At 41.1% G+C, this 26198-nt stretch overlaps 1 protein-coding gene across 1 annotated transcript in view; it reads right to left on the bottom strand.

Moving 5' to 3' along the window:
• LOC309546331 (cohesin subunit SA-2-like) overlaps positions 1-26198 on the bottom strand; it is a 124601-nt gene that overhangs the window by 76929 nt on the left and 21474 nt on the right. The window contains exons 4-13 of the mRNA XM_082245944.1: positions 23345-23488; positions 20317-20413; positions 20148-20224; positions 13005-13076; positions 11812-12016; positions 9367-9518; positions 9098-9171; positions 6602-6725; positions 3814-3912; positions 2701-2780 (exon numbers count right to left, since the gene is read on the bottom strand). Of these exons, the coding sequence (XP_082102070.1) occupies positions 2701-2780; positions 3814-3912; positions 6602-6725; positions 9098-9171; positions 9367-9518; positions 11812-12016; positions 13005-13076; positions 20148-20224; positions 20317-20413; positions 23345-23488 (1124 nt within the window). The remainder of the gene's footprint in view (positions 1-2700; positions 2781-3813; positions 3913-6601; positions 6726-9097; positions 9172-9366; positions 9519-11811; positions 12017-13004; positions 13077-20147; positions 20225-20316; positions 20414-23344; positions 23489-26198) is intronic.

Raw genomic sequence — 26198 nt, 5'->3', positions numbered from 1 at the left:
CATGTAATTGCTGATAAATCATTCAATGGACATAAATAAATCAGTTTTTTGTTCGTTTTTTCACATATACCTAGTGCAAACAGTTTGGACGAGAAACACATTAACCTTTCAATTTATCGTTTATTCGGCAGAACATTTCCAAATTTGCCCTTCGTTTTTTTGGCCCGAAAACTTCACAAACGATTACCGATTTGTGCTCATTACCTTGCCGAAAAACAAACCAACTGTCCAAATGACCGAATTTCGGCCAATTTTTCGTATAGTGTATGGCCACCATTAGACTGGGATGCCACTAAAGTTCATGTGCGTGTAAAGGCAGGGGTCCCAATATTTTTGGTAATATAGTGTACAGTATATTCAGTTTACAAAAACATCACACTAATAAAATCTACATACTGACTGGCTGCAAGAGACATCACCACCATTGTTCTTACCACCACATATCTTAAATAATGAAAACCAACTTTGGTGTTGTTTTTTTTTTAAAGCTAAGAATACACTGATCAGCCATAACTTTATGAACACTAGCAGGTTAAGTAAATAACATTGATTATCTCATTACAATGGCATCTGAAAATTGATGCATTATATAAGGCAGCCCATAAACATGTTGTCCCTGAAGTTAATGTGTTGAAAGCAGAAAATGGGCATCACAGTTTGTTGTGTATGGGGCTGCGTAACCGCAGACTAGTCAGGGTACCTATAGTGACCCGTGTCCATGGACAAAAGCACCTACAATGGGCACATGAGAATCAGAACTTGTCCACAAAACAATGGAAGAAGGTGGCCTGTTCTGATGAATCAGGTTTTCTTTTACTTTATGTGGATGGCCGGGTGCGTGTGCATCACTTGCCAGGGGAAGAGATGGCATCAGGATACAGTATAGGAAGTAGGCAAGCTGGTGGAAGCAGTGTGATCCTTTCGGTAATGTTCTGCTGGGAAACCTTGGCTCCTGCCATTAATGTGGATGTTACCTTGACACATACCACCAACCTAAACATTGTTGGTGACCAATTAATACCCTTCATGGAAACAGTATTCTCTGATAGCAGTGGCCTCTTTCAGCAAGGTGATGTGCCCTGTCACACTTCAAAAATGGTTTAACAGTAGTTTAGGAAAGTTTGAGGTGTTGACTTGGCTTACAAATTCTCCAGATCTCGATCCAATCAAGCATCTGTGGGATGTCTGGAAAAACAAGTCTGATCCATGGAGGACCCACCTCACATCTCACAGGACCTAAAGGATCTGCTACTGATGGCTTGGTGCCAGATACCACAGCATACTTTCAGAGGTCTAGTGCATTCATGCCTCGATAGGTCAGGGCTGTTTTGGCGGATGAAGGGGGACCTATTCAACATTCGTTGGGTGATCACAAAAGTTATGGATAATCAGTGTAAATGACTTCAATGCATAAAAACAGTGTGAACTTTAAATACTGTACATCTTTCGGTGCTACTGGCTGATCCAGTATTAGAACGGAGCAAAAAACAACCATACAAACTCCATGCTTACAAGTCATGCCTAGTACATATGACACCAGGCAGATGACAATCTGTTACTAATGAGTAAAGACTCTAAAAAGTACTAGCTGTTGCAAAGTATAGACAAATTCACCTGATTATCAACTTTGATTCAACATTTCTGATATACTGATAAATCCTTACAAACATTGTTACAAATACTAAAATTACTTCATTTCAGCACCATAACCTGAACTTTTAGGATATATTTTAGATATTTTGAGAACAGTATTTCTGCTGTAGAATTTACATAGTAGTTGAGGTTGAATAAAGACATCAGTCCATCCAGTTCAACCTGTTCAGGTGTGTGTGTGGGTGTCAGTGGCCTAATCATTTCCCATACCCTGAATGTTGTGATCTGTGAGATGCACGTCCAAGAGTCTTTTAAAAGTAGCCATACTCCCCGCAGCTACCACCAATTGTGGAAGAGAGTTCCACATTCTCACTGCCCTTACAGTGAAGAACCACATACCCAGCTTAAGGTTAAACCGCCTCTCCTCTAATCTCATTGTGTGGCCACATGTCTTCTGGCACTCCTTGGGACTAAATAGTTTTCTACCTATGCTAGGATCGCCATTGATGTATTTGTAAATCACTATCATGTCCCCTCTCAGGCGTCCCCACTCCAAGGAGAGAAAATTAAGCGCTTGTAATTGCTCCTCATAATTAAGGTCCTCCAAGCCCCTAATTAGTTTAGTAGCACTTCTTTGGACTCTTTCCAGTTCCAGCACATCCTTTCTGAGGATTGGAGACCAGAACTGGAACGAATACTCCAGGTGTGGCTGGACCATGGTTTTATAAAGTGGCAGGATTATAATCTCTGGAATATATCCCCTTCCTTATGCATGCTAATATTCTGCCAACTTGGACAGCTGCAGCTTGACATTGCATGCTATTACTTAGTCTATATTCCACTAGAACCCCCAAATCCTTCTCCATTCTGAATTCCCCCAGAGGTTCCCCCCCCCCAGAGCATAATTTGCATTGATGTTTTTTGCCCCCAAGTGTAATACCTTACACTTCTCTACATTAAATCTCTCATTTGCCACATAGTTGCCCACTCTGTTAATTTGTGACACAAGCAAAAAATAAATATCAGATATATAAGGATCATAAAAAAATGAACAGTTGTAGTAAAATGACACACATGCAAAACATATATAATAAATAAAATATGTACTTTGACATGTGAACAAGTAGCCTCATCGCTTGAACAGACACCTCCTGATCTTTGTCCAAAGTCATTGATATAATGCGTTCCTAGGAGACAAACATAAGCAAAGACTAAATATATATAGGAAATTTTTAATCCAGACATGCAAAAAATGTACAAGGTGTGCTGGTAGAGAACATGCAAGGTTTCTTTCAGTAGTGACACTGTTGAAAATTAACAAATGTGACATAATGGAGAAAAAAAACGCTCTTCCTGCTTCACATGTAGGCGCCTGTGCTGATTCACTTTATGGGCAAATAGTTATGTAAGACAAGGTGAATAAAAAAGCAAGATAAATACTGAAAAGGTAAACACAAAGCTTACTTGTTCATTACAGTGATAAAGAATTAGAACCTTTGTCAGCTTTTCAATGCTGAGAGATTAACCCTTAGTTCCTGCACAAGTAACACGGGTTCAAAAGGACAGGAAGGGATGGAAAATCTCTTAAACCTGAGACAGCAACCAACACGTTTGATTTTAGAAGAGTTGGGAAGATTCAAAACCTCTATGAAGAAGTTGTAATGCGGTCTATCAGAAAACAAAAATTTGGAGCAAATCTCCCCAATAAAATCACAAACAAAAATAAAAGTATCTTGTGCTGCAAATTTTGCATTGGCCTGTTTACATTGTGGAAATTCCAAACAAAATTGGTATTTCTAGTTTTGGATAGCCTAGGGAAGGTGAGAGCCTTTGTCAGGACTTTCAACTGTCTATATCTCCATTGTAGAGATTTCCGCTCACTTCCTTGCCTGGAGACACAGAAGGAAGTGTGAGGCAATGACCCCAAAGTGTAGAAAGTCCCACATTTGACAGTGGTTATCAAAAGAGGTATCTCATTTCCCAGATCTTCCACTTTATTTCTTTTTCTGGTGACACCTGTAAACTTTAAAAACTTCCGTTCACTTTCTGTTTCAGTAACAATGATCATCAATAATGAAATCAGATTGAATCTCCTGAATGGAAATACAAAGAGCAAGAAAAGAAATGCAGAAAATGTAATTCTTTCCCATTCTTCCCAAACTTAGGGGAAAAAAACATTTTTAGACATACATTACTTTAAACACAACATAAATGACTTACCTTAAACCTTGCAGTGAAAAGATCCATTTTGGAAACAAGTTCTTTTTTCTCATAAAGTCCCTGCAGAGCAATAAGACTTTTTAAGCGTACATCTGGGATCTAAAAGTAACCATGAAAATAAAAATTAAGAGAGGGAATATCTAATGTAAGACAGCACAAGAAAACACCAATCCTTCATGTGACATAGAAAACAGAATAATTGTACATGAAAAAATCTATAGCCCCATATTTGCTTTCTATGAAACATGAGCAGCATGTTATGCAGACTCTAATCCACGCTACCCATACATACTACAGTAACCCACCTCTGGTGTAATGCAAAAAAGAAAAAATCTACAGTCTGTATACTCATTGAAGCCACCATTATTGACTGAGGCCCCTTTCACACTTGTATGATGTTCAAGCAATGCCTGTGTAATGTTGAGGTCTATGGACCTCAAATCGCAAGAAAGTTGGACCACAGTAGTACAAGGAATACTTTCAAGTTGCACAGGTATGAATGGTGCTCCTTGGAAATCATGCGGTACGACTTGTCCTGCGACTTTGTAGTCCCAAGTGTGAAAGGGGCCTAAAACCGCTGTCATCTGGCAGTACAGATTGAGCACACATTAATGCCTAAGGCCTTGATTCTGCAAACTGCAATGGTACAAATGTACAAATAAACAGCTAAATAAAACACAGTATACAGTATCTTACAAAAGTGAGTACACCCCTCATATTTTTGTAAATATTTTATTAGCAGAAGGAGCGTATCAGTTTATGCTGTTGGTCTATGTATGCTTTTAGGATGACAAAGCAGAGCAACAGAGAGATAAGCTCATCACTGTGCTACTCTCCATTCAGTATAGAGTTACAGGCTGTGTTGGGTACAGGTTGACCTCAAAGGAAATTAATGCTGATGCTAATCAATATAAGAACATCTCCTGGCAGAAAACAAGTGCTGTTGGGAAATATATGGATTCAAGTGGTTGCAAATTTCAGACATGAAATAAAAACAAAGCATAGCCCTCTATATTGTGTACTTGTCTCTGTTAAGAGCACTAAGTCATTTCTGGCTGCTGCTTTGTTCCTCTGCTATCAGCAAGAGTGACAAGTTTCCTGTTACCATGAGAAAAATGGTGACAGGGGAGGGACCTCCAGCTGATTGACAGTCTCAGTTCCCATGTGCTGTGTGGAGGGGGTGGGAATCTTCTCTCCAATCAGCTCTCAGAGCTCTCCTCATTAAGCTCTGCAAAGTGCAACTTCTGCTCTCCACCCCCTTTTTTTCTTAACTCTCAGACAAGCTTTGAAAATTCAGCCCTTTGAATGGATGCAGAGAAGAGATGGTGGCAGATAAACCGGAACAACTTGTGTAGAAGGATTTGTATCCTCTATGTATCACCAGGCCAGTCACTGGGTTTATGTAAGGGTTTACAACCAATTCAAAAGGTGAAAATTTCAGCAAAAGCTGGCTTTGTTTTGATCCTTTAATGGGCTATTTATATGTATTGTGTTATTTCTGAACAGTTCAAATTAAAGTGTTATATCTACTCAAAAATAGTATTTCACTTTTGGGTAGAAGCTGGGTTTTTCAAAAAAAATCCTCTAGCGTCTAGCCCACTCCATTTGAATAGAGAATAGATCTGCCTAAATGGGCGACCACTTTCTCACTTTTTTTCTCCATTTTTATGCTCTTTTAATAGACTTGGGAGATGAGCTGGAACTCCCTTTCTTATTGCAATGGGAACAAGATCTTAATATTTCCTTTTCCCAAGTCCGGAAGGAAAGAATCCTTCACTTTTCCCACAATGCGTCCCTGGCCAGCAGATACCAGGAGGGGGTTTTAAGATCCTCACACAGTGGTACAGGATTCCAACAAAACTAAACCAAATTCCCCCGGGTACCAAACACCTGTTGATGCTGTGGAGAGTCTGAAGTCACCCTTGACAAAAATCCAACTGCTTATCTCCTGAATGACACTCCATTATCCAACAATAAATGCAAAAACTCCTTACGTAGACATTTGCTCACAACCGGGAAGGCTTGTATTACTGCACAATGGAAGAGAACATACCCCCCTGACATTAGCTGAAAGGTGAGGATAAGGAGTTCCAGGAAATGGAAAGCCTCACTATGATTTTTATGGAAAGGGAAGACAAATACTGGAGGTTCTGGACTTCCTATTTCTATTAAAGAGTTCAGATACCCCTAGCCTCTCAGCCATGACTTGTTCTTTCTGAAGAGCTTAGCTTCTTTGACCTTAGCAATGGAATCATTTGAGAGGGAGAAAGTTTCTTTCCTCTTACCTTTTCCTTCCTGTGCCACCCTCCCTCCCTTTTTTTCTCCTAGTTTTTCTTTCTTTTACTATTACTCCTTTCTGCTACTCTTTTTGTTGTATACCTGTTGGTTCCTGCATCTAAATTACATCAACCACCTCAGAGCTCGACTTTTATTGCTGAATGTCAACAACCTAAAGGCATCATAAGCAATTCCTTCACGGGCTATTTCAACCACCCTTTTTCATGTGTATGTTTTATATTGCTAGTTGTATTGTATGTTGCCTCTTTGGTAATCATTATTACATAATGCTGGTGTACCAGTTTTCCTTGTATGTTTTGTGTTGCAGAATTCCCTAAACACTAAATAAAGAATTAAAAAAACAAAATCCTCTGAAAAAGGTGTGCCCACTCGTGTATTCTAGTATGAAAGAGTTTTGTGTAAATGTTGAAACCTGCTGAAATTCATTCAGCACTGAAAATGTGTTACTAGGTCTAGCAATACCCATCAGCTTAACACTATGCACCCTTACCTTATCATACAGCATCCACCCAATATACTTCAAGTAGCTATCATTCAGATAGGTTGGAGGGTACATTTTCATCCATATTCCCAGCTCTTCTATGCACATAGCTCTAACATCTGGAACCACGTCTCTAAATTAACAATAAAACCTTCAGTTTATCATTATTGCTTTTTTTTTACTTAAAATCAGAAACTCAATAACATACATACCAATTTGTCATGACTACAGCATAAATCAAAAAGTCAGAGATAAATTTCATTTAAATCAGTTCTGATTGAGGATGTTGTTAAAATGGGTACAATTTTAGGTTCAAATCATCATTTAATAAAACAATCAGGAATGTACTTAATTGTTCAATCAAAAAAAAAAACAAAAAAAAAACGTTGGCTTCTAAAAAATGTTCAATTATAACTGCTACATACAATACAATAAAATTATTTGGACAAACAGGGGGAGATTTACTAGAACTGGAGCACTCGGAATCTAGTGCAGTTGTGCATGGTAGCCAATTCGCTTCTAACTTCAGCTTGTTCAGTTAATCTTTGAGAAAAAAAAATAGAATCGGATTGGTTTCCATGCAGAGCATTGTGCACTTTCCAGTTCTTTCCCCACAGTGCCAGAATTAAAAAAATAAAGTGCACAAGAATATGTGCCAGCATCAGTGGATCAGCAGAGTCTGTGACTGAACACAGTGATGGTCCATTGGTGTAGGACAGGCACCACTAAATGGCGAACCGCGGGCCGGATCCGGACCGAGTCACTGTCTCATCCGGACCTGCGGTCGTGCCATTTAGGAGCTGCTTCTGTTACTGAGCCTCGGCAACTGTAATTCTCCGCATGTCGGGAGGCACGAATATTCCCGGCGAGGGAGGTACAGCTCTGGATTGGGGGCAGGTAATAGGCTGAGTGCTGGTATTAAGCTGACTTCGGGAGGCACGGCTCTGCATTGGACGGGAGCGATGGCTGCTGGCTACTTTTCATATTAACCAACAAGTGATTGGTGGTTAGGACCGTCCTGCATGCTAACCACCAAACACCTCCCTCGCCCGGCATATTAGCAACGTGCCTTACACCCTCCACTCGATCCAAGGTAGGAGAGTGAGGGCAGAGGACACTACAGGAGGGCGGGGAGTATGATGTGAGAGGAGGCGGTCCTGGAGGAGTGAGGCTGGCTGGATATCCAGTGAGCTGAGCACACTACTGTAGGGGGTAAAGGGGGGGGTGGAAGGTTAGTGCTGTGGGGGCTGTGAAGGTAGGCAGCATTGTGTGTGTGGGGGGGGGACGCTGTAAAGAGGCGGGTTGTGATTTGAGAGGGGGCAGTGCTGTAGGGGAGTGAAGAGGGCAGATTACACTACTGTGGGGGGAGGGATTTGTGATGTGAGGGGGGCAGTGCTGTGGGGGGGAGTGATGTGAAGGGGGAAGTGCTGTGCTGTGGGGGGGAGTGATGTGAAGGGGGCAGCGCTGTGTGTGTGGGGGGTTGAAGTAAAGGGGGCCGGTGATGTGTAGGGAGCCAGTGATGTGAAGAGGGGCAGTGCTGTGGGGGGAGGGGTGATGTGAAGGGATTGGGGGCAGGTGATATGAAGGGGGGCAATGCTGTGGGGTGGTGATGTGGAGGGGGGTTGGGGCAGGGGATGTGAAGGAGAGCAGTGCTGTGGGGGGGGGGGGGGGTGATGTATAGGAGGGTAGGGGCAGGTGATGTGAGAGAGAGCAGTGCTGTGGGGGGGGGGGTGATGTGAAGGGCAGTGCTGTGGGGGGCAAATGATGTGAAGGGGGCAGAGCACACTACTGTGTAGAGGAGGGGGATTTGTGATGTGAGGGGGGTGGATGATGTAAAGAGGGCAGTGCTGTGGGAGGGGGGGGGCAGAGGACAGTACTATGGGGGGGGGGGGTGATGATTTAAAAGGGGAGTGAGAACTGCTTTGAATAAATAGGTTGTGTTATGTAAAGGTGATTCGGCACACTACTGTGAAGAGAGTGAGGGTGATGTGAAGGGGGCTTGAGAACACTACATTGAAGGTAAAACTGTGATGTGAAGTGGGGGACTGTGATGTGCAAAGGACTGAGGACACTGATACTGTATAAGAACAGAATTTTGCTATAAGGGGGGCTGTAAGGTACAGGAGTCTTCGCACAAACGTGCGATTCGGACCTCTGCTGGAAGAAAGTTTTACTAATCGGACAGCATGTCACTGTTGACCACAGTCTACTTCCGAATATTTTTTATTTTTTTTTTTTCACTTTAAGGCAACAAAAAAAAGAATAAAAAAATAGAAATAGTCGATTTATTTAAATGAAAGTTTCCTCAAATGTTGTGTTTGATGACTGTTCATAGCTAAGAACACCATTGTCACTTTCTTTTCCTAAACCTTTGCAAAGCAGATCCCTAATTTTAGCCTATAATTACTCCAATTCTAGTGTATGCATTTCCATAACAATAACTGTCCCATATCCCACATAAATATGTTTGAAAAATGTGAGCAAAAATATACGCTGCTCAAATACCGATAACGTTGCAAAACTGTTCCTTTAAATAATGCATCCATCATGTCTTCAACTTCTTGACGCTTGTGTTGCAGCTAAGAAAAAAGGGAACAAAACATTTAGAAGAAGGATAAAAGAAAAGGGAGGGAGAGGAAGGGAAAGAAAGGAAGAAAGAAAGCAACAGACGAAAAAAAAAAACCCACAACAAGATTTTTACATAAGCATTAACACAGAGAAATACAGAATGACAATAATAACTGAGCATAGAATTAGGTCACATGGTAGCCAACCTTCTTCCTTTTCTTGTCCAGTTGTTCAAGTGTTGGGTTGGTCCTCTTCAATGAAATGCGTTTCTTCTCCACCATATACAGCCTCTCAGAATTATCTTTACTAATATCCAGATTTAGAATAACTTTTATCAGTGCAGTCAGCAACTTAACAGCTGAATTGAATTAGAAAAAATAAAGCTAAATCACTACAAACAAGAGTGAAATATTTCATATTTACCTGAATAAAAAAATGAACCTCAAAAACGAAAAAAGGCTACAAATACATAACTAAAAAAACACTATACATTATCTATTTAAAAGAAGGAAATATACAAATATACTAACTGGACCTTGATTAGGTTTCAAACATGAAAGAAGAGACACAATTTTATACCAGCATTCTTTCTTCAATTGCATATATATATATACATATATATACATACAGTATCTCACAAAAGTGAGTACACCGTTCACATTTTTGTAAATATTTTATTATATCTTTTCATGTGACAACACTGAAGAAATGACACTTTGTTACAATGTAAAGTAGTGAGTGTACAGCTTGTATAACAGTGTAAATTTGCTGTCCCCTCAAAATAACTCAACACACATGTCAATATTTTGTGTGGCAACCTTTTTTTTTCCAGCACTGCCTTAACCCTCTTGGGCATGGAGTTCACCAGACTTGGCCAGTCCATCACCTTTACCCTCAGCTTCTTAGGTAAAGCAGTGGTGGTCTTGGAGGTGTGTTTGGGGTTGTTATCATGTTGGAATACTGCCCTGCAGCTCAGTCTTCAAAGGGGGGGGGGATCATGCTCTGCTTCAGTATGTCACAGTACATGTTGGCATTCATGGTTCCCTCAATGAACTGTAGCTCCCCAGTGCCGGAAGCACTCATGCAGCCCCAGACCATGACACTCCCAGCACCATGCTTGACTGTAGGCAAGACACACTTCTCTTTGTACTTCTCACCTGGTTGCCACCACACACGCTTGACACCATCTGAATCAAATAAGTTTATCTTGGTCTCATCAGACCACAGGACATGGTTCCAGTAATCCATATCCTTAGTCTGCTTGTCTTCAGCAAACTGTTTGCGGGCTTTCTTGTGCATCATCTTTAGAAGAGGCTTCCTTCTGGGACAACAGCCATGCAGACCAATTTGATGCAGTGTGTGGCATATGGTCTTAGCACTGACAGACTGACCCCCCATCCCTTCAACCTCTGCAGCAATGCTGGCAGCACTCATACATCTATTTCCCAAAGACAACCTCTGGATATGACGCTGAGCACGTGTATTCAACTTCTTTGATCGACCATGGCAAGGCCTGTTCTGAGTAGAACCAATCCTGTTAAACTGCTGTATGGTCTTGGCCACTGTGCTGCAGCTCAGTTTCAGGGTCTTGGCAATCTTCTTATAGCCTAGGCCATCTTTATGTAGAGCAACATTTCTCTGTATAATAATAATGGTGGCCACACAAAATATTGACACTTTGAGCCAAATTTGGACATTTTTACCTAGGGGTGTATTCACTTTTGTTGCCAGCGGTTTAGACATTATTGGCAGTGTGTTGAGATATTTTGAGGGGACAGCAAATTTACATTTACATATTATACAAGCTGTACACCCACTACTATACATTGTATCAAAGTATAATTTCTTCAGTGTTGTCACAATAAAAGATATAATAAAATATTTATAAAAATGTAAGGGGTGTACTCACTTTTGTGAGATACTGTATATATAGTATATCCAGATGGGGAGCCACACACTAATAATAGAGATCACATAAACCGCTCTAAGGGGCTCCAAACACCGCTGCATATACACAGTTTAATTCCAACAGGGATCAGGAGCAGATCAGATTTTTTTGAGATGCACCTGTATATTTACATATTTAAATATGCAGAAAATGATATGTCAGACTAAATGTTTTGGTTGCGTAAATGCTGTTTTCTGCCTTCGTTTCCCAGTTGACCTTAGCATTTCTCTAATTAATGATTTACAGAAGTACAACGTATAACCACAAACAAACATGAATCAATGCTGTGGGACATTTACAGTAACACATACTCACAGATTAGTATACTTTTTAGTTTATTAATTTGTCCAATATTTATAAATATTAATATAAATTTGTTGTTTTTTTACCAGAATCTACCCTTGCCCTAATCTCATGAATCAAGTATTCTAATAAAAATAACCTTGAATTAAAATCAGGGATACTTGTTAGACCATGACATGTCTACCTAAGAGAGGGACAGCCATAATCTTGGTAATGAGTCACTGGCAGTCAAACGGGCATATATCTTTTTTCCAAAATTCATGATCAACAGTTAAAATAAAATGTATACCAATAAATAAGCTTAGCTTAAACAATATCAGTTTCTTATGAAGCTACACAATTAAAGATAGCTGTTGTACAAGCCTTAACTTGCTGAGAAAGCTGTGCAGTGAGCACCCACCTGAAAGTGTGCTGGTGTGCCGGAATGCTCTAACACAGGAATCTGTCAGTCCAAGAAGTAGGGAAATGATGGTGTTGAACAGATAACCATCATATAACACACTGTACTGACACTGCTGGACCAAAACTGATGTGAATTCACAGAAGTTTGATCTAAATTTTTTCCAGTATGATCCATGTCTGATCAAAGGATAATCTTCATTGACCTGTAACAGACAGAGGTGTAAGCAAATTGAAATAACATTATATTTCATATCACATGTGAATACTGCATTAAGAGAAGCAACAGGCAAAAAAACAGGAAACTATAATGGTCTAGGGCAGTGATGGTGAACCTTGGCACCCCAGATGTTTTGAAACGACATTTCCCATGATGCTCAACAACACTGCAGAGTGCATAAGCATCATGGGAAATATAGTTCCAAAACATGTGGAGTGCCAAGGTTCCCCATCACTGGTCTAGGGTGAGTTATATTTTATTTAGGTTTCTAAATTATAACCGATGATGTATGTCTGTTTTTATTTATACAGTCTTTGTTTTACAAGTAAACATTTGATATCACATTTTAAAGCTTTTAAAGATTTTAAAGAAGTTTAAAAGATATTTAAACTTCTGAGAAGGAATGAGCTGGTGATATATTGGCTCATCCAGTACTGTGTGTGCCTTTTACTTTGATTCATAAATGTCTGTTAACAACTGTTTTTTAGCAGTTGGAAGGTGGAAACAGCTAAGAAAGAAGTCAAGAGTTCCACCCGCTGGCTCGATAAATTACTATATATTATTCAATTATACTCTTTCACAAAAAAAATAAGAATATAAAAAAAAATAATTTATGATAAAACATTTATATTTTTTGGACCTGACCGAAATAAAATAATTAATATTGGCTTTATAAAATGTATTTAAGGGGGAAACAGAGCAAGAAAAAACTTCAGATTTTAGCACAGCCTTTTTCAGAAACACAATTCATTTTTTTAAAAGTACTTTATATAATTTATTTATAAAAATATATATATACTGTATATATATATATATATATATATATATATATATATAGTATATATATATATATATATATATATATATATATATATATACACACACACACACACATATACACAGTATTTACACACTAAACAAGTCTGAGTAGATTAATAGCTACTTCTTCACAAATCTAACACACATTGATTTACCATATTTACTGGCCAAGTGATGGTCAAAATCCAAGGGAATGCCATGAACTTCTTAAACTGCAAACCTGTTTCCTGTAGAAGCAAGACAAAGATTCAAAGACTCAGAGCCTGAAAGAATATCTTAGGGGACAACAATAAATACAATAAAATAAAAATGGGATTTTTGATTTACCGTATTCATAACAATTGGGTTATACTGCCCCCTACAGGAGTAGGACACTAGGCAGAAAATAATTATGGCTACACCCATGGGTAGTCCTAGGGGGTACCCTCTGTCTGCTATAGCCACTCAGTTTTGATACAAGCAGTGTCAGGAGAAATAAAACACCACAGAGGGATGGGTGCTGTGTTCGTCAATAAACACCAGAGAACTGCATTTTATGGTAAGTCAAAAATCCCATTTTCTCTTTCGTTCATTGACAGACACAGCTCCTGATATTCATAATCATTGGGACGTCCCAAAGCAGTGTTAAACATGAGGGGTGGGAACAAGAAAAAAATTGCCAAGGCTAAGCATTAGCCAACCAGGCAACAGGAGCTCAACCAAACAACTGGAGCCCACCTGAGGAAAAAAAAAAAAAAGAAAACACAGCGCACCCTCAAAGAGGATTAGGTCCTCATAAACAGCAGCCTGCAAAACCTTGAGGCCAAAAGACGCCAACACATTTACTTTATAAAATTTTGTAAAATAGGTAAAAGAGTGCACCGACGACCAGGTAGTAGCCTTGCAAACCAGCGTCACTGATGCCTGATGACAGGAAGCCCAGGAGGCACAAAGCACCCTAGCGCCTTGACAGGGAAAGGAGGAACCTGACCCATGATGGAATAGGCCTGAACCACCGTCTGTCTGATCCATCCCGAAATGGTTGCAGAGGAAGCAGACAACACTTGGTGTTTAGGTCTGGGACACAGGGAAGGCAACACAATGTCTTCATTCAAATGAAAATCAGAGACAACCTTTGGAAAGAACAATGGACAGGGGCGAAGAACCACCCCTGTGAATCACCAGGTAAGGTGAACGACAGGATAACACCCCTAAATTCCGACACCCTGCGTGCAGAGGTAATAGCCACTAAAAAAGCCACTTTCTGGGACAGCGTAAGCAGGGGAATCTCCCGAATATTTTCAAAGGGAGGCTTCTGTAGAGCTGAAAGCACCAAATGAAGATCCCAAGGTGGCAACGGAGCCCTCGTTGGAGGAACCAAACCAAACCAAACCAGACACCCTGAAGAAAGGTAAGCACCAGGGAGTGTGTAGCCAAAGGTCGTTGGAAGAAGACCACCAAAACCGACGCCTGGCCCTCGATGGTACTCAAGGCCAATTCCTATTCAACCCCCCCGTTAAAGCAAGGTCAAGATCCGAGCCACCGAGAAGGAGCAAGGAAGAACCCCAAGAGACTCACACCACGCAATGTACATCTTCCACGTACGATGGTAGATCTTCCTAGAGATATAGTGATAGATTTCCTAGCTTTCAACAGTGTAGGAATCCCCAACTCAGATAAACCCCTATCCTTCAGCACCTGGTGTTCAACAGCCAAGCTGTCAAAGCCAGCGACTGAAAAGCAGTATGAAAGATCGGTCCTTGGGACAGCAGATCCTCCCTGAGAAGAAGCTACCAAAGAACGTTGGTGACCAGCCACACCAGATCGAGGTACCAAGCCCGGCTAGGCCAAAGGGCACTCTTTCCCACTGTAAGACCTTTAATGATATCATTCAGGGTAGCTCCAAACAGGCGATCTCCTTGAAAAGTCAAGGCCTTTTTTGAAGTCTGATCTGCAGACCAGCACTTGAGCCAAAAAACATGCTGAAGGATCACTGCCAAAACAGAGAGGCGAGCCATCAGGGGAGCCGCATTCAAAGAGGCATCACAGATAAACTGCAGCCCCTGGACCAGCTGGTCCGCCAGCTTGGCAAAGGCAGTGTAGGAGGAGTTTGGCCCACTCGGTCAAAGTTTGCGACACTAGGGCAATGGTGAATTCCGGCCTCATTGCCCAACCAGCCTGAGTGTACATAGTGTGGGCCCTAGCCTCCGCCTTCCGGTCAGCCAGTTCCTTAAAGGCCGGGGACTCTTCAACCGGAATCATGGTTGCCTTGTTTAATCTGGAAACCGGAGGGTCCACCACCGGTGGCCCAGCCCACTTCTTAAGAAGAGTCTCCTCATAGGAGTAACACCTAGTACAGCGCTGAGAGAGCCCACGGGGACGCTTTGGTCATCCCCACTGTTTAGCGACAATTCTGTCAAAATAGGCAGGGAAAGGAAACACTTGCCGCTCTGAAAGGCTTGTGAGTGCCAAAGGGCACCTGCACCTCCGTTGCAGCTTGAGCTGCGTCCTCAATCTTCAGGGTCTCATGCACAGATACACAGATACAATCAGTTCATCCACCAGCTCCTTATTGTGCGCGGTCGCAGACGTGAAGGAATCATCCTCGCTGTCAGAGCCAGCAGGGTGACCCACATCCGTGGCAGCCGAATCAGATTCTGGATCTGATGAGACAGATGAGTCAGGGGCACATTTTGCTAGCCTGTCCCCACCCAGGACACAAGGAACTCCAGAACCGCCGTCAGTACATGGATTGATGGTTGGGACCCGGAGGGCCCCGCAGCCTCAGAGAGGGGATCAGGTGGGGAAATATGCTCCAAAGACTCCATGAGTCACCAGGGGGCCCCACAAAAAGTGTAAAACACTGCAAAGGGACAACCCCTACCCCACTGGCAGCACCACCCGGTCGCCAGGCACAAAGCACCAAGTGATCCTTAGCAGAGAGGGAGAAGACCACACCAAACTCACCACCCACAGAAACAGGCACCTGCAGCCACCAGGAGAATCTGCACTACACGAGCTGCGATCAGGAAGTAAAATTATCCAAGAGTCAGCACCAGGGGATGAGGAGGGGCTACCACCGCCGAAATCGCTGCCCACAGGGCTCCACTGTCATGGCTGCCACTATTTCCAATGGCAAGCCACAAGAAAATGGCCACCGCATTACACAAACATGGCCGCTGTGTATAGAAACTCACAGGCTACAACAAAATGGCGGCCCTGTGCGGCACTACAAGGCTTACAGAGACCCAGGAGGGAGACCAGGTCTCAAGGATAGATCCAGGCAGGACGGGGGGCTCTGGCAGGAGCCCCACCAGGTACAACCCCCCACTGCACTATCGATCGTCCGGTCGCTGGTAGCGCACAGCCCGTCCCCCATCATCAGTTAGCATCCTGCCCCCATCCCAAGAAAGTGGCCAGACCACCAAAATAGACCCAGTGTGGAGGGGGCAGAATGAGGGACTTGGCAGGGGGGGGTGCCTGCGGGAAGGAGGGGAATCCAGCGGTCTTACCGTCCCAAGGAGGGGCCAGGGTCCACCCCAGGGGAACAGGGGGAACAGCTACTCACCATACCACGAACCAGGCGCGCACCGCTCCAGACAGAACCCCTCTCCATCGAAATGGGGGGGCTGTCGGCTAGGAGGAACGCTGCGGTTCGGGCCGAGAACCGGTCGTATGCGACCTCGCGAGGCGTTTAACTCGCAGGCCAGCCCCATCCAGTGGGGCTATGTCGTGGCCGACCTAGCGCAGAGCTGAGGTCTGCGCACGCTCTCTGGCCAGACTGGGGTGATCACTGGATCAAGATTAAACAGTCCGTCGCCAAGTCCGGCAGTTGATTGTAGATCTCACAGGAAAAATTCAGGAGAAAAAAATTTTCTATCTAAAAAATGTTGCCAGAACCAAAGACTCCAGCAAGGAAATAGGTCCTTACTGCTAACTAGACAGAAAAAAAACTGGATGGCTATAGCAGAGGGAGGGAGTATACTCCCTGGGACTGCCCATGGGTGCAGCCAGAATTCTTTTTTGCCTAGTGTCCTACTCCTGTAGGGGGCAGTATAACCAATGGTTATGAATATCAGGAGCTGTGTCCATCAATGAACAAAAGAGAAAGGTAGTTTACAATTTAAACCCATTGCATGGCATCTGATAAGAATATAACATTCACTGTATGGTTATGCCTGTAAATGGACACAGCCAATTCCATTCTAAGTATTCCTAGTATTAATGTTTCCAAGTAGTTAAAGTAATGACATGTAATTATCTTTGTTTAAGAAGCAACACTGCACTTTACCATCCCTTTTTAATTTTTTCATGTTTTTGGTTCTTTTTTTTGCCCACTTCACTATAAACTGATTAGTTATCCTTGTTTGGTACTTAGTTTGCTTCATGGAGTCATAGAGTATTGTCCATACTATACGCCACTGATGGCTAAATAGCTTGAAATGTTTTTATGGAAGTTGAAATAAATGGAATAATGTACCATGTGATTTCACAAGGAAGTACTTAACTTTACAAGTCATTAAGTATTTCATTATTAAAGACTACTGTTTAATGACCAGGACACATGTGACACCATATTCAATAAGTATACTGTATCACCTTTGCCAAAACACATTGGCCAGTAGAAGCACACACATTTCCTAAAAGAAGTACAGAAGCTTTAGATGGCTGGCCTGTCTTGCTGCTGTAAACAGCAGAGGATATGAGTAAGCTTCATGTATTTCAGCAAGAGCAGAAGTTATGGACGATTTAAAAGGTTAGAACTAGAATACTGGTCAGGAATGGAACAGCCTAGTAGTACATTGTTACACAGTCAGGGAACCACAAAAGTAGAATGAAAAATAGAAAGACCAAAGATTGCATCAATGATTTTATAGTCCAAAATACTGTAATTACTGGCACAATAAAGCTCTGTACACCCAAAAATGGTACTTCAGTTTACGGAAGATATTGTAGAGTTAGGATTCCTGGAGGTGAGAACTGTGAGCTAGAATTAACACGTCTAACCAGCTTCTATAGCAATTACTCTCTGTGCTTGATTTCTTTAATTTATTTTAAATTGTTTAAGAATGATAGAGATAGCAATAGAGCATCCAGAATACACCCGTAGAATAACTGAAAATCCACAGTGACAGAAAAAAAAAAAAACAACTCTCATGATTCCCAAAGAAGCATTCGAATTTGGCAAGTTACAAGAATCACCAGACTTCACCCAGAAGTGCAATATCACAACCCATTTAACCACTTAAGGACCACACCTGTTGTTTACAATTTAAAATCAGTATTTTTTGCTAGAAAATTACTTAGAACCCCCAAACATTATATATATTTTTTTTAGCAGAAACCCTAGAGAATAAAATGGAGATCATTGCATACTTTATGTCATTTGCGCAGCGCAGCGGCCTTACAAACGCAATTTATTTAAAAAAATACACTTTTTTGAATAAAAAAATAAGAAAACAGTAAAGTTAGCTAAATTTTTTTCTATATTGTGAAAAAGAATGTTATGCCAAGTAAATTGATACCTAAAGTGTCATGCTTCAAAATTGCGCACGCTCGTGGAATGGCGGCAAACAATGGAATCTAAAAATCTCCATAGACAACATTTTAAAAATTTCTACAGGTTACCAGTTTAGAGTTACAGAGGACGTCTATGGCTAGAATTTTTTGCTCTCACTCTAACAATCGCGCTGATATCTCACATTTGTGGTTTGAACACCATTTACATATGTGGGCGCGACTTGCGTATGCATTCACTTCTGCGCGCAAGCTCGGAGGGATGGAGCGCTTTAAAGCATTTTTTTTTCTTATTTATTTTACCTTTCATTTTATTTTTTACACTGTCCCTTTAAAAACATTTTTAAACATCCTTTGTTATAGAAATAAGACATGTCCTCTTTGTGAAATCTGGGGTCAAAAAGACTTCAGATCTCACATCTACACATCTATTTCCTTTTTTTTCTGCAAGAAAAAAAATGGGCCCTTTAAGGCCGTTAGGCGGAAGCAACGTATGACGTCGCTCTGGTCCTCCAAGGCTTTAGAGTCGAGTGGGGGCCAGAAGGACCAGATCGTTTTCCCCCCTACCGACGGCTCCAGTAAGCGGGTAAAATGACGGGGAAGCAGCAGGAGGGGGGTTGGCAGTAGTGATCCCGTGGCGAATCCGCCACTGGGACCACTTTTATGTGAAAAAGGACCGCCGGCCGTGTAGAAAAATACTGGGGTTATGGCAGCTAGCTGCTGCCATAACACCGGTATTTAATGTGAAAATAGCGACGTAAACACACGGAGGGCGGTCCGGAAGTGGTTAATAATTGCAGCAAACAACTGGAATCTCCCTTTCCATATTTCTAGAGGAGTAAAGATGAATTAAAGGAATAATACAAGTAGATAATATGGGCAACAAATGCAGATTTTTTCTCAGATATTATCAATTATCGCCTATCATGCCAGCATTTAAAAGAAAGTTGGAAAAGCAAAGTTGTATTCACATATGTCATTTAGGAATAATATGGCACACTTTCAGTGAGTAAACATCCAAGTTATTTTTGCAACATCAACCTGCAAGTCATTTAACATGATTTTCACATTTTTACTTGTTTCCTGTTTCACATTTTGATTTTTGGATTTCACATAAAGGATTGTAAATGCTCTCTCCAGTGGTCATTGGAACATCAGAGAAAATCATTATTATCCTTCCTAATACCTTCCAAATGGGCAACCACATATAGAGTCTTCTGTATTCAGTCAGCTCAGACCTGACCCATAGGTATAACACCCACTTACTGTTTAGTACTACTAAGCAAGAAGCATGTGTTATAATTAAATTATTTTTTATTTTTTTATTTTATAATTAAATGCGGCTGCCCCAATATACCAATGTGCAATATAAACTATGAAGAGAAATAATTATTGAAAACATTAACACTCACTAATAAGATTATTCACATTAGCCTTAAAAAAAGAATGCAAATACCAGCCGTAACTGATGTTACTTATGGTTTGAAGAGTACTTGCACTCAACTGGGCATGCCACCATCCTTCACATAACATCAATCAGGCCAGGCTATTGATTGGCTGCTCATGCTTTACATACTGCGCTAGAGAGCAGTGGAAATTTGCACATGTGTGACATTCCCAGAAGCATCTCAATTCTCCCCAGGACTTTACACAGGAGTGCAAATGGCCAAACGGCCGGCTTGTGTTGGACCGGCTGGCTTACACACAGGCTGAATATCACCCGTTTTGTTTTTTTTTTAACCGGCTGGCATTTAGCCCGTGTGTACAGGGGCTTAACATACAAGAAAGTATGACAATACTACCTCATCAAACTCCTCAGTGAGTTTCTGCATAATTTCTCTGTTATTTGGATTTTGAAACAGTTCTGCTGTGACCACTCCTAGAGAGACATAAAAAAGATTGAATATAATTTTTACCTAATTAAGTAAAATGTATTATACAAAAAAACAAAAATTAAATAAGCTAAAGTACCTTGGCATCCTGAACACTGGATATAGAAGTTAATAAGGTCAAGTAAAGCTGCATCCCTATCCTCTTGATAGGCTTCGATCCAATCATCTACAACAGACTGCAAGGAAACAAACCATTCACGTGATCATGTCTAGTTTATAAAGATATGCAGTGTGAAGGCCCGTACACACGTACCGATCGTCGGCATACAAACGTCGGTGGACGAATGATCTGCCGATTGTACGTGTGTTAGTATGGTGCCTCCGACAGATGTCTGCGCACAATCCGCGGACAAAAGTCTTTCGTGCAAACATGAAAATATTTGTATGCCGACACCAGAACGGACGATTGTTCGCCTGTCAGTACACAATTCGGCCGACAGACCGCAGATTTGCAAGACTGGGCATGCTCAGAAAATAGAAAACACAGGGAAAGTTAACCATTACATGACATCACTTCTGCAGTCGGCGGACAAAATTCTTGTGCTGTCCTTGTGCTGTCTTTGCACTTTTCAGCAGACACCGACATCCCGGGGAGAAAAGAGGAACATTTGTAAGCCGACCATCGGTACGTGTGTACGGGGCTTAAGAGAAAACACACACAGTTTCTACCTACAGCACCACAGGATGCCTGTAAAATGATTCATTAAATAAATGGATCATAAAAACCTAAACTTGGATATTATAAAATTGTTCTGACTGTCAATTAAACAAATACATGTGGAGATAGTTTCAGGGAAAGCTTGCATATTTTCCTAAACAGAAGAAATATAAATAAAAAATACTATTGCATTAGGCAACCTCACAGGGTGAAAGGATAAACATCAAAAAGGTTCAGGTACTTGCAATCATAATAAAATTGTCATAATAAAGTGGATTTCTTTCACAATCTAAGCATTATCAAATCACCAGGACCAAACACTTTTGATTATTCTGAGAAGGCCCTGCCCCCCCCCCCTGCCCCCCGCAGCTTAGAGAGTGATCCATCCTAAAAGGTTAGCATGGAGACAGAAATGTTCTCCACAACCAATAATTTAACTGGCTGCTGACCATAGTTTTAGGATAAAGCAACTGGACAGATGTATAAATTTAGGATGACATTCATCCAATCATATTGAATCTGCTAACTACATTCTTCTACTGTCTTTTTCTACCTCCCCTTCTGAATCTTCTGTGAAGTCTGAATCTGTGCTCAGGGATATTTTACAGATGTAGTCTGGAAGTCATGCTGATCCTATGTAGCCGGTTAGCTGTGTGTCTGCTGCTCAGGCTCAGTGAATGGGGGGTATATAAGTAGGTGCCTCTGCATCTGCTGCTGAGACTCTGACAAGGCCACATGTTTCGCTCCTACCCCCCCCCCCCCCCCATGGCTTAGTCATGGGGGTGGAACGAAATGCGTTGGGGGCATGGCCTGGTCAGAGTCCAGGCTGAGGTTGCCAATCCATCCACCTTCACAGGATTTCTTAGATGTGCGGCACACAGGGGTTACCCCTCTTCTTTCTATGCTGATCCTATACCATCCATACTTTGAGCCACTGTCCTGAAAGAGTATTAAGCTAGTGAAGTAAAAAGTTAAAATCTCCATACTTGGTCCAGGTCAGTTGCAGGGGAAGTTGCACTTTGCATGGGTATTTTCCTCAGTGCATAGTGATTGAGGTGTAGCTCTGCTAACTTACATTATCCAATAATAATAATGTGCACTCAACACTGCTTTTTTTATTCTCCTTGCATATGATTGGGTATTCTTTGCAAAGTGAAACTTCACCGCATTCACTAAGCTCAGTTTCCCTAGCTAAGTAATCAGTCTATTTTCCTTTAGTAAAAAGAGACTGGGGGGTTTATTTACTAAAGGAAAATAGACTGTTCACTTTGCAAAGGAAGTGGAACTTTACAAAGGGATTTGCCCCAGCTTAGTAAAAAAGGCAAAGCTCTTCTGACTTCCATCATCCAATAATGTTCAAACAAAAATGCTGTTTTTTTTCCTTGCAAGTGATGTGGTATTCTTTGCAAAATAAAATGTCGCCACATTTACTAAACTCTGGGGAAACTTCCCTTACAAAGTTCTACTTCCCTTGCAAAGCGAATAGCATATTTGCCTTTAGTAAATAAACCTCAGTGACTCAGAAAGAACTGAGGCTTTTAAAGCAGAATGACAGCCAGGCAATTAGCATTTGCATAGGGATATGTGAGCATTGACAGCCTGTATATTTCTACAGATACAAGGTTTCTTTAAGAGTGAAATTCTCAATCTCTAAATGTCGGTTCCCGGGTTTAAATTCCATTTTTACCTGGATCAAGTGACCATTTCATGTCTACTGATTCTTTACAATGAAGCAGGTTGGAGGAAGGGGGGGGGGGGGGTATCAGTCTTCAAGCATGCATATTGGATATTATGTCCCAGCCAGTATTGTCCCCCCAAAGCCACCCCCACCCCATTAATTCCACTTAACTACTTACCCCTGCCCTCACCATTCCATAAACCAGCCACATTTACTCAAGTTGAATGTTTCTATTTGTGGACCCACCAGCAGATCCAATTGCCTTTAAATATCTATGGACACCCTTACAAAGACAGTATATATTAGTGTATCCTTCAGTTATCTCAGACACATTTACTTAGAGCTCCTTTAGTGAATTCTCACATGGGACATATTTTTAAAGTATAGAATGTGATTTTCACCAGCATTCACTGGTGGGGAACCAATTGCTGTCACTAAAAATGCATGCACCAGGAAGATTCACTGGCAGTAAATATTTGTTGAATGTCAGTTTCACATCTGTATAAATATACCCTGTAATTTTTACAATTAGTACCACATAATTTAAAATGTACTTCTGACACAGACTAGGATTTATGCCTATTTTAAAAATTATCATGCCGAGGTAAAAAAAAAAAGGAAAAAAAAGTACATATGCCTTAGTAAACAAATACCAGTCTTGAACTTGATAGGTGCCTCTTTTCCCATGATATCATGATTGGAACATTTAAGAATGAAATGTAGGTCAAAAATATAATGAGACACACAACTGCTAATAACAATAGAACTTACCTGTATTGCTCTTTTGCCAATGCTGACAACTTCAAACAGTGTCACAGCTTCAGGTATACCTCCATCAGATATATGACTGTCCCTGCTTCGCCTGGAAGAATTTCTTCTTGAAAGGTTTTCAGACTGTTTCCGACTCTTCTTTGTCTTTCGTAAAGATATGTAATTTTTAAGTTATGATCTTTCTTTAGCACAAAACACAATAAAGCCTTTGGGGAGGGGGGGGGGGCAACAACAGGGTATTTATAGAAGCAATTCCATGCAACAAGGTAAAATAATCACTCAGCTACAAATGGTGTGTACAAAAGGTTGCACTGTTGCAGTATTTCTAAAATCAAATATTTTACTAGTTTATCTTAAACTAAAGAATCTGCAATGCAATGCAGCAAGAATCAAGTGAGCACCTTGCGGCGTCCCTGGAATTATACTTGCTGAAGCACGTGCTCAATAAATTAGCTCCTCTCAGTGTCACTAATTGTATTCAAACTTTCAGTGCATCCCTCTAAATGGTGGCCTAGTATTTATTAGATTTAAAATGAAGTTTACTGTCTGTGCAAAACAGTGAGAGTCTTTTAAGTGTGTGGTTAAGAATTTCACTTCTAAACCATAGACAGGGGTTCTCAGATCACCAGGTTACTAATGCAAGAGACAGATAAGATTTATGCAATAATGCCTAGGTGAAAAGCTATAGTACTAAATACATAGGCTGTGCCCCAAAACATTCAGAAATGCATATTGTTTTCCTCTGATGAAGTCCCGTATAGGACGTAACATGTAAGGCGGAGTTGGCCCAATCATACCAGCACGCTAATACAGGTGAAAGCTGTCGATCTCTGAAGAGCATTATTTTGGATCCAAGTATATGGTTGGCTAAGTCTCTGCACAGCACAACACGCTAATATTAGGTATAGCTGCTGATCTCTGCAAAATGTCATATTTGATTCCAGGATCATTTCTATGGTGGGCTAGGCACATATGTAGCCATGACTTACTGGAGATGTTTCCAGCCTCAATAATTTTATTATTGTATCTATTTGGATATGGGGACATTTTATATACAAAGAGCACTCTGCAAGCCTATTTGTTATTTCTGAGCTCTGGAGATCCTTGAGAATGGGTGAAGATTCCACCTTTGAAGTTCAACTTTCCCTGATGTACTAAGCGAGTTGGTTATACAAGCGAATACTTCTATAATTTAGAGGTCTGTACATAAGGTGAGCAGCTTGGAGTGTCCCAAAGCGTTTGGGCATACCACGCGTAAATTTGGGAAGCACAGTGAAACACATTGCGATATTATACAGACTTTTAGGTTATGTTTTGAGTTAGCGCAATTTATGTTTGGATACTAATGGTGGAAATTGATTATTAAAGAGTGGTTACACATCGTTGTATATCTTCACGGTTGTTTAAATTTTATCATTTTCAGTACATACCGGTATTTGTATTATTATGTATGTATTGAAGTAATGTCACAGATTTTGCAATTTTATATTACTGTATATATACAGAAAATGTTTGGAGTGTATTATTGCACTGCACTTGGAGTTGGTATTTGTTTTAGTTAGCTTTTTTGTGATTATTATTTGCATACAGCGTCTCACTTATTCACTTTCTTCTTTGGTACACTATTGTCTCTGTGGGAATAACTTATTTAGTGCTAGCTTTGCGGTTTCCTTTTCACTTATTTACAGCTTTCCTGTTCCCCATTTACTTATTTACTATGGTTAGGTACATAGGTTGCACAGCCAATACTTGCTGATGTACAGTAATAAATATGGTTCTATTTTCCCTTTTTATATCAACTAAGTGCTGCAACAAGAATTAAAAAAAACTGTTGGCACATTACAATATCAGACGCCAGCTCTCACTCACAAGCTCCCCTGCAGTCCCACAAGCCTCACGGAACACTGGTCTAATCAACTTTACTCTCAGTCCCTGTTTAGGCAGTGTTCAGAGGAGTGTCAGGGAACCGGGCTACTTCTTGAGTTTGTGATTATCGTTTGTGCTGTCAGCACAGAGTATATTTAGGCCTGGTTCACACCTATGCAGACTGTAGTTGATGTAATTTCCAGGTGCAATTTACATTTTTCAATAAACATTTTTGATGCATTGAAGTCTATGGAACCAAAACACAACCTGCTGGCCCCTGGCCCTTTCCATAAAATGCACAGTTGTGAACGTGACCCATAGGAAACCATGTTAAATGGACGGTAGCATTCTTCTGCAAAACTGAAAACGCACTAAAAAAATGCATAGGTGTGAACCAGGCCTTAAGGTGTAAGTTTACCTTTTCAAAAAACATAAAGGTGAACTAACACCATACAAACTCCCCATCACCCTGGTCCCTGCTGTACTTACCTTCGTGGGTGATTAGCTGTCACTGACCATGCAGCCAGTGCAGCGTTTCTGGGTTTTGAAAGCCCCACTCTTCTTCCCAGTCTTTCCTTAGGTATAGATCTCAGCGATTCTGACATGTGACCACTTTCACCATTTGGAATCGCTCTGATCCATTCTGCAAGCCCTAAGGAAAGACAGGGAAGGCTTTACAGAAGAACACCTAGAAAACATTTGTTTTCTTTGTGCCCCAATCATACCAGACAGGTACATTGTGGTGCATTGTATAACAAAGCATGGTAACATGTCTATCATAACAAAAAAAACAAGATCTTAGAATTTTGACTATTGAGGTGGCAGGAAAATGCAGTGCAACGTGTTAACCACTTAAGACCCAGAAGATTTTACCCCCTTCCTGACCAGGGGGTATTTTGCGATTCGGCACTGCGTGATTTTAACGGACAATTGCGCGGTCGTGTGACGCTGTACCTAAACGAATTTGACGTCCTTTTTTCCCCACAAA

This window comes from Pelophylax lessonae (assembly GCF_965119305.1).
Source record: "Pelophylax lessonae genome assembly, chromosome: 2".
Taxonomy (NCBI): Eukaryota; Metazoa; Chordata; class Amphibia; order Anura; family Ranidae; genus Pelophylax; species Pelophylax lessonae.
This window is presented reverse-complemented; position numbering and strand designations above follow the sequence as displayed.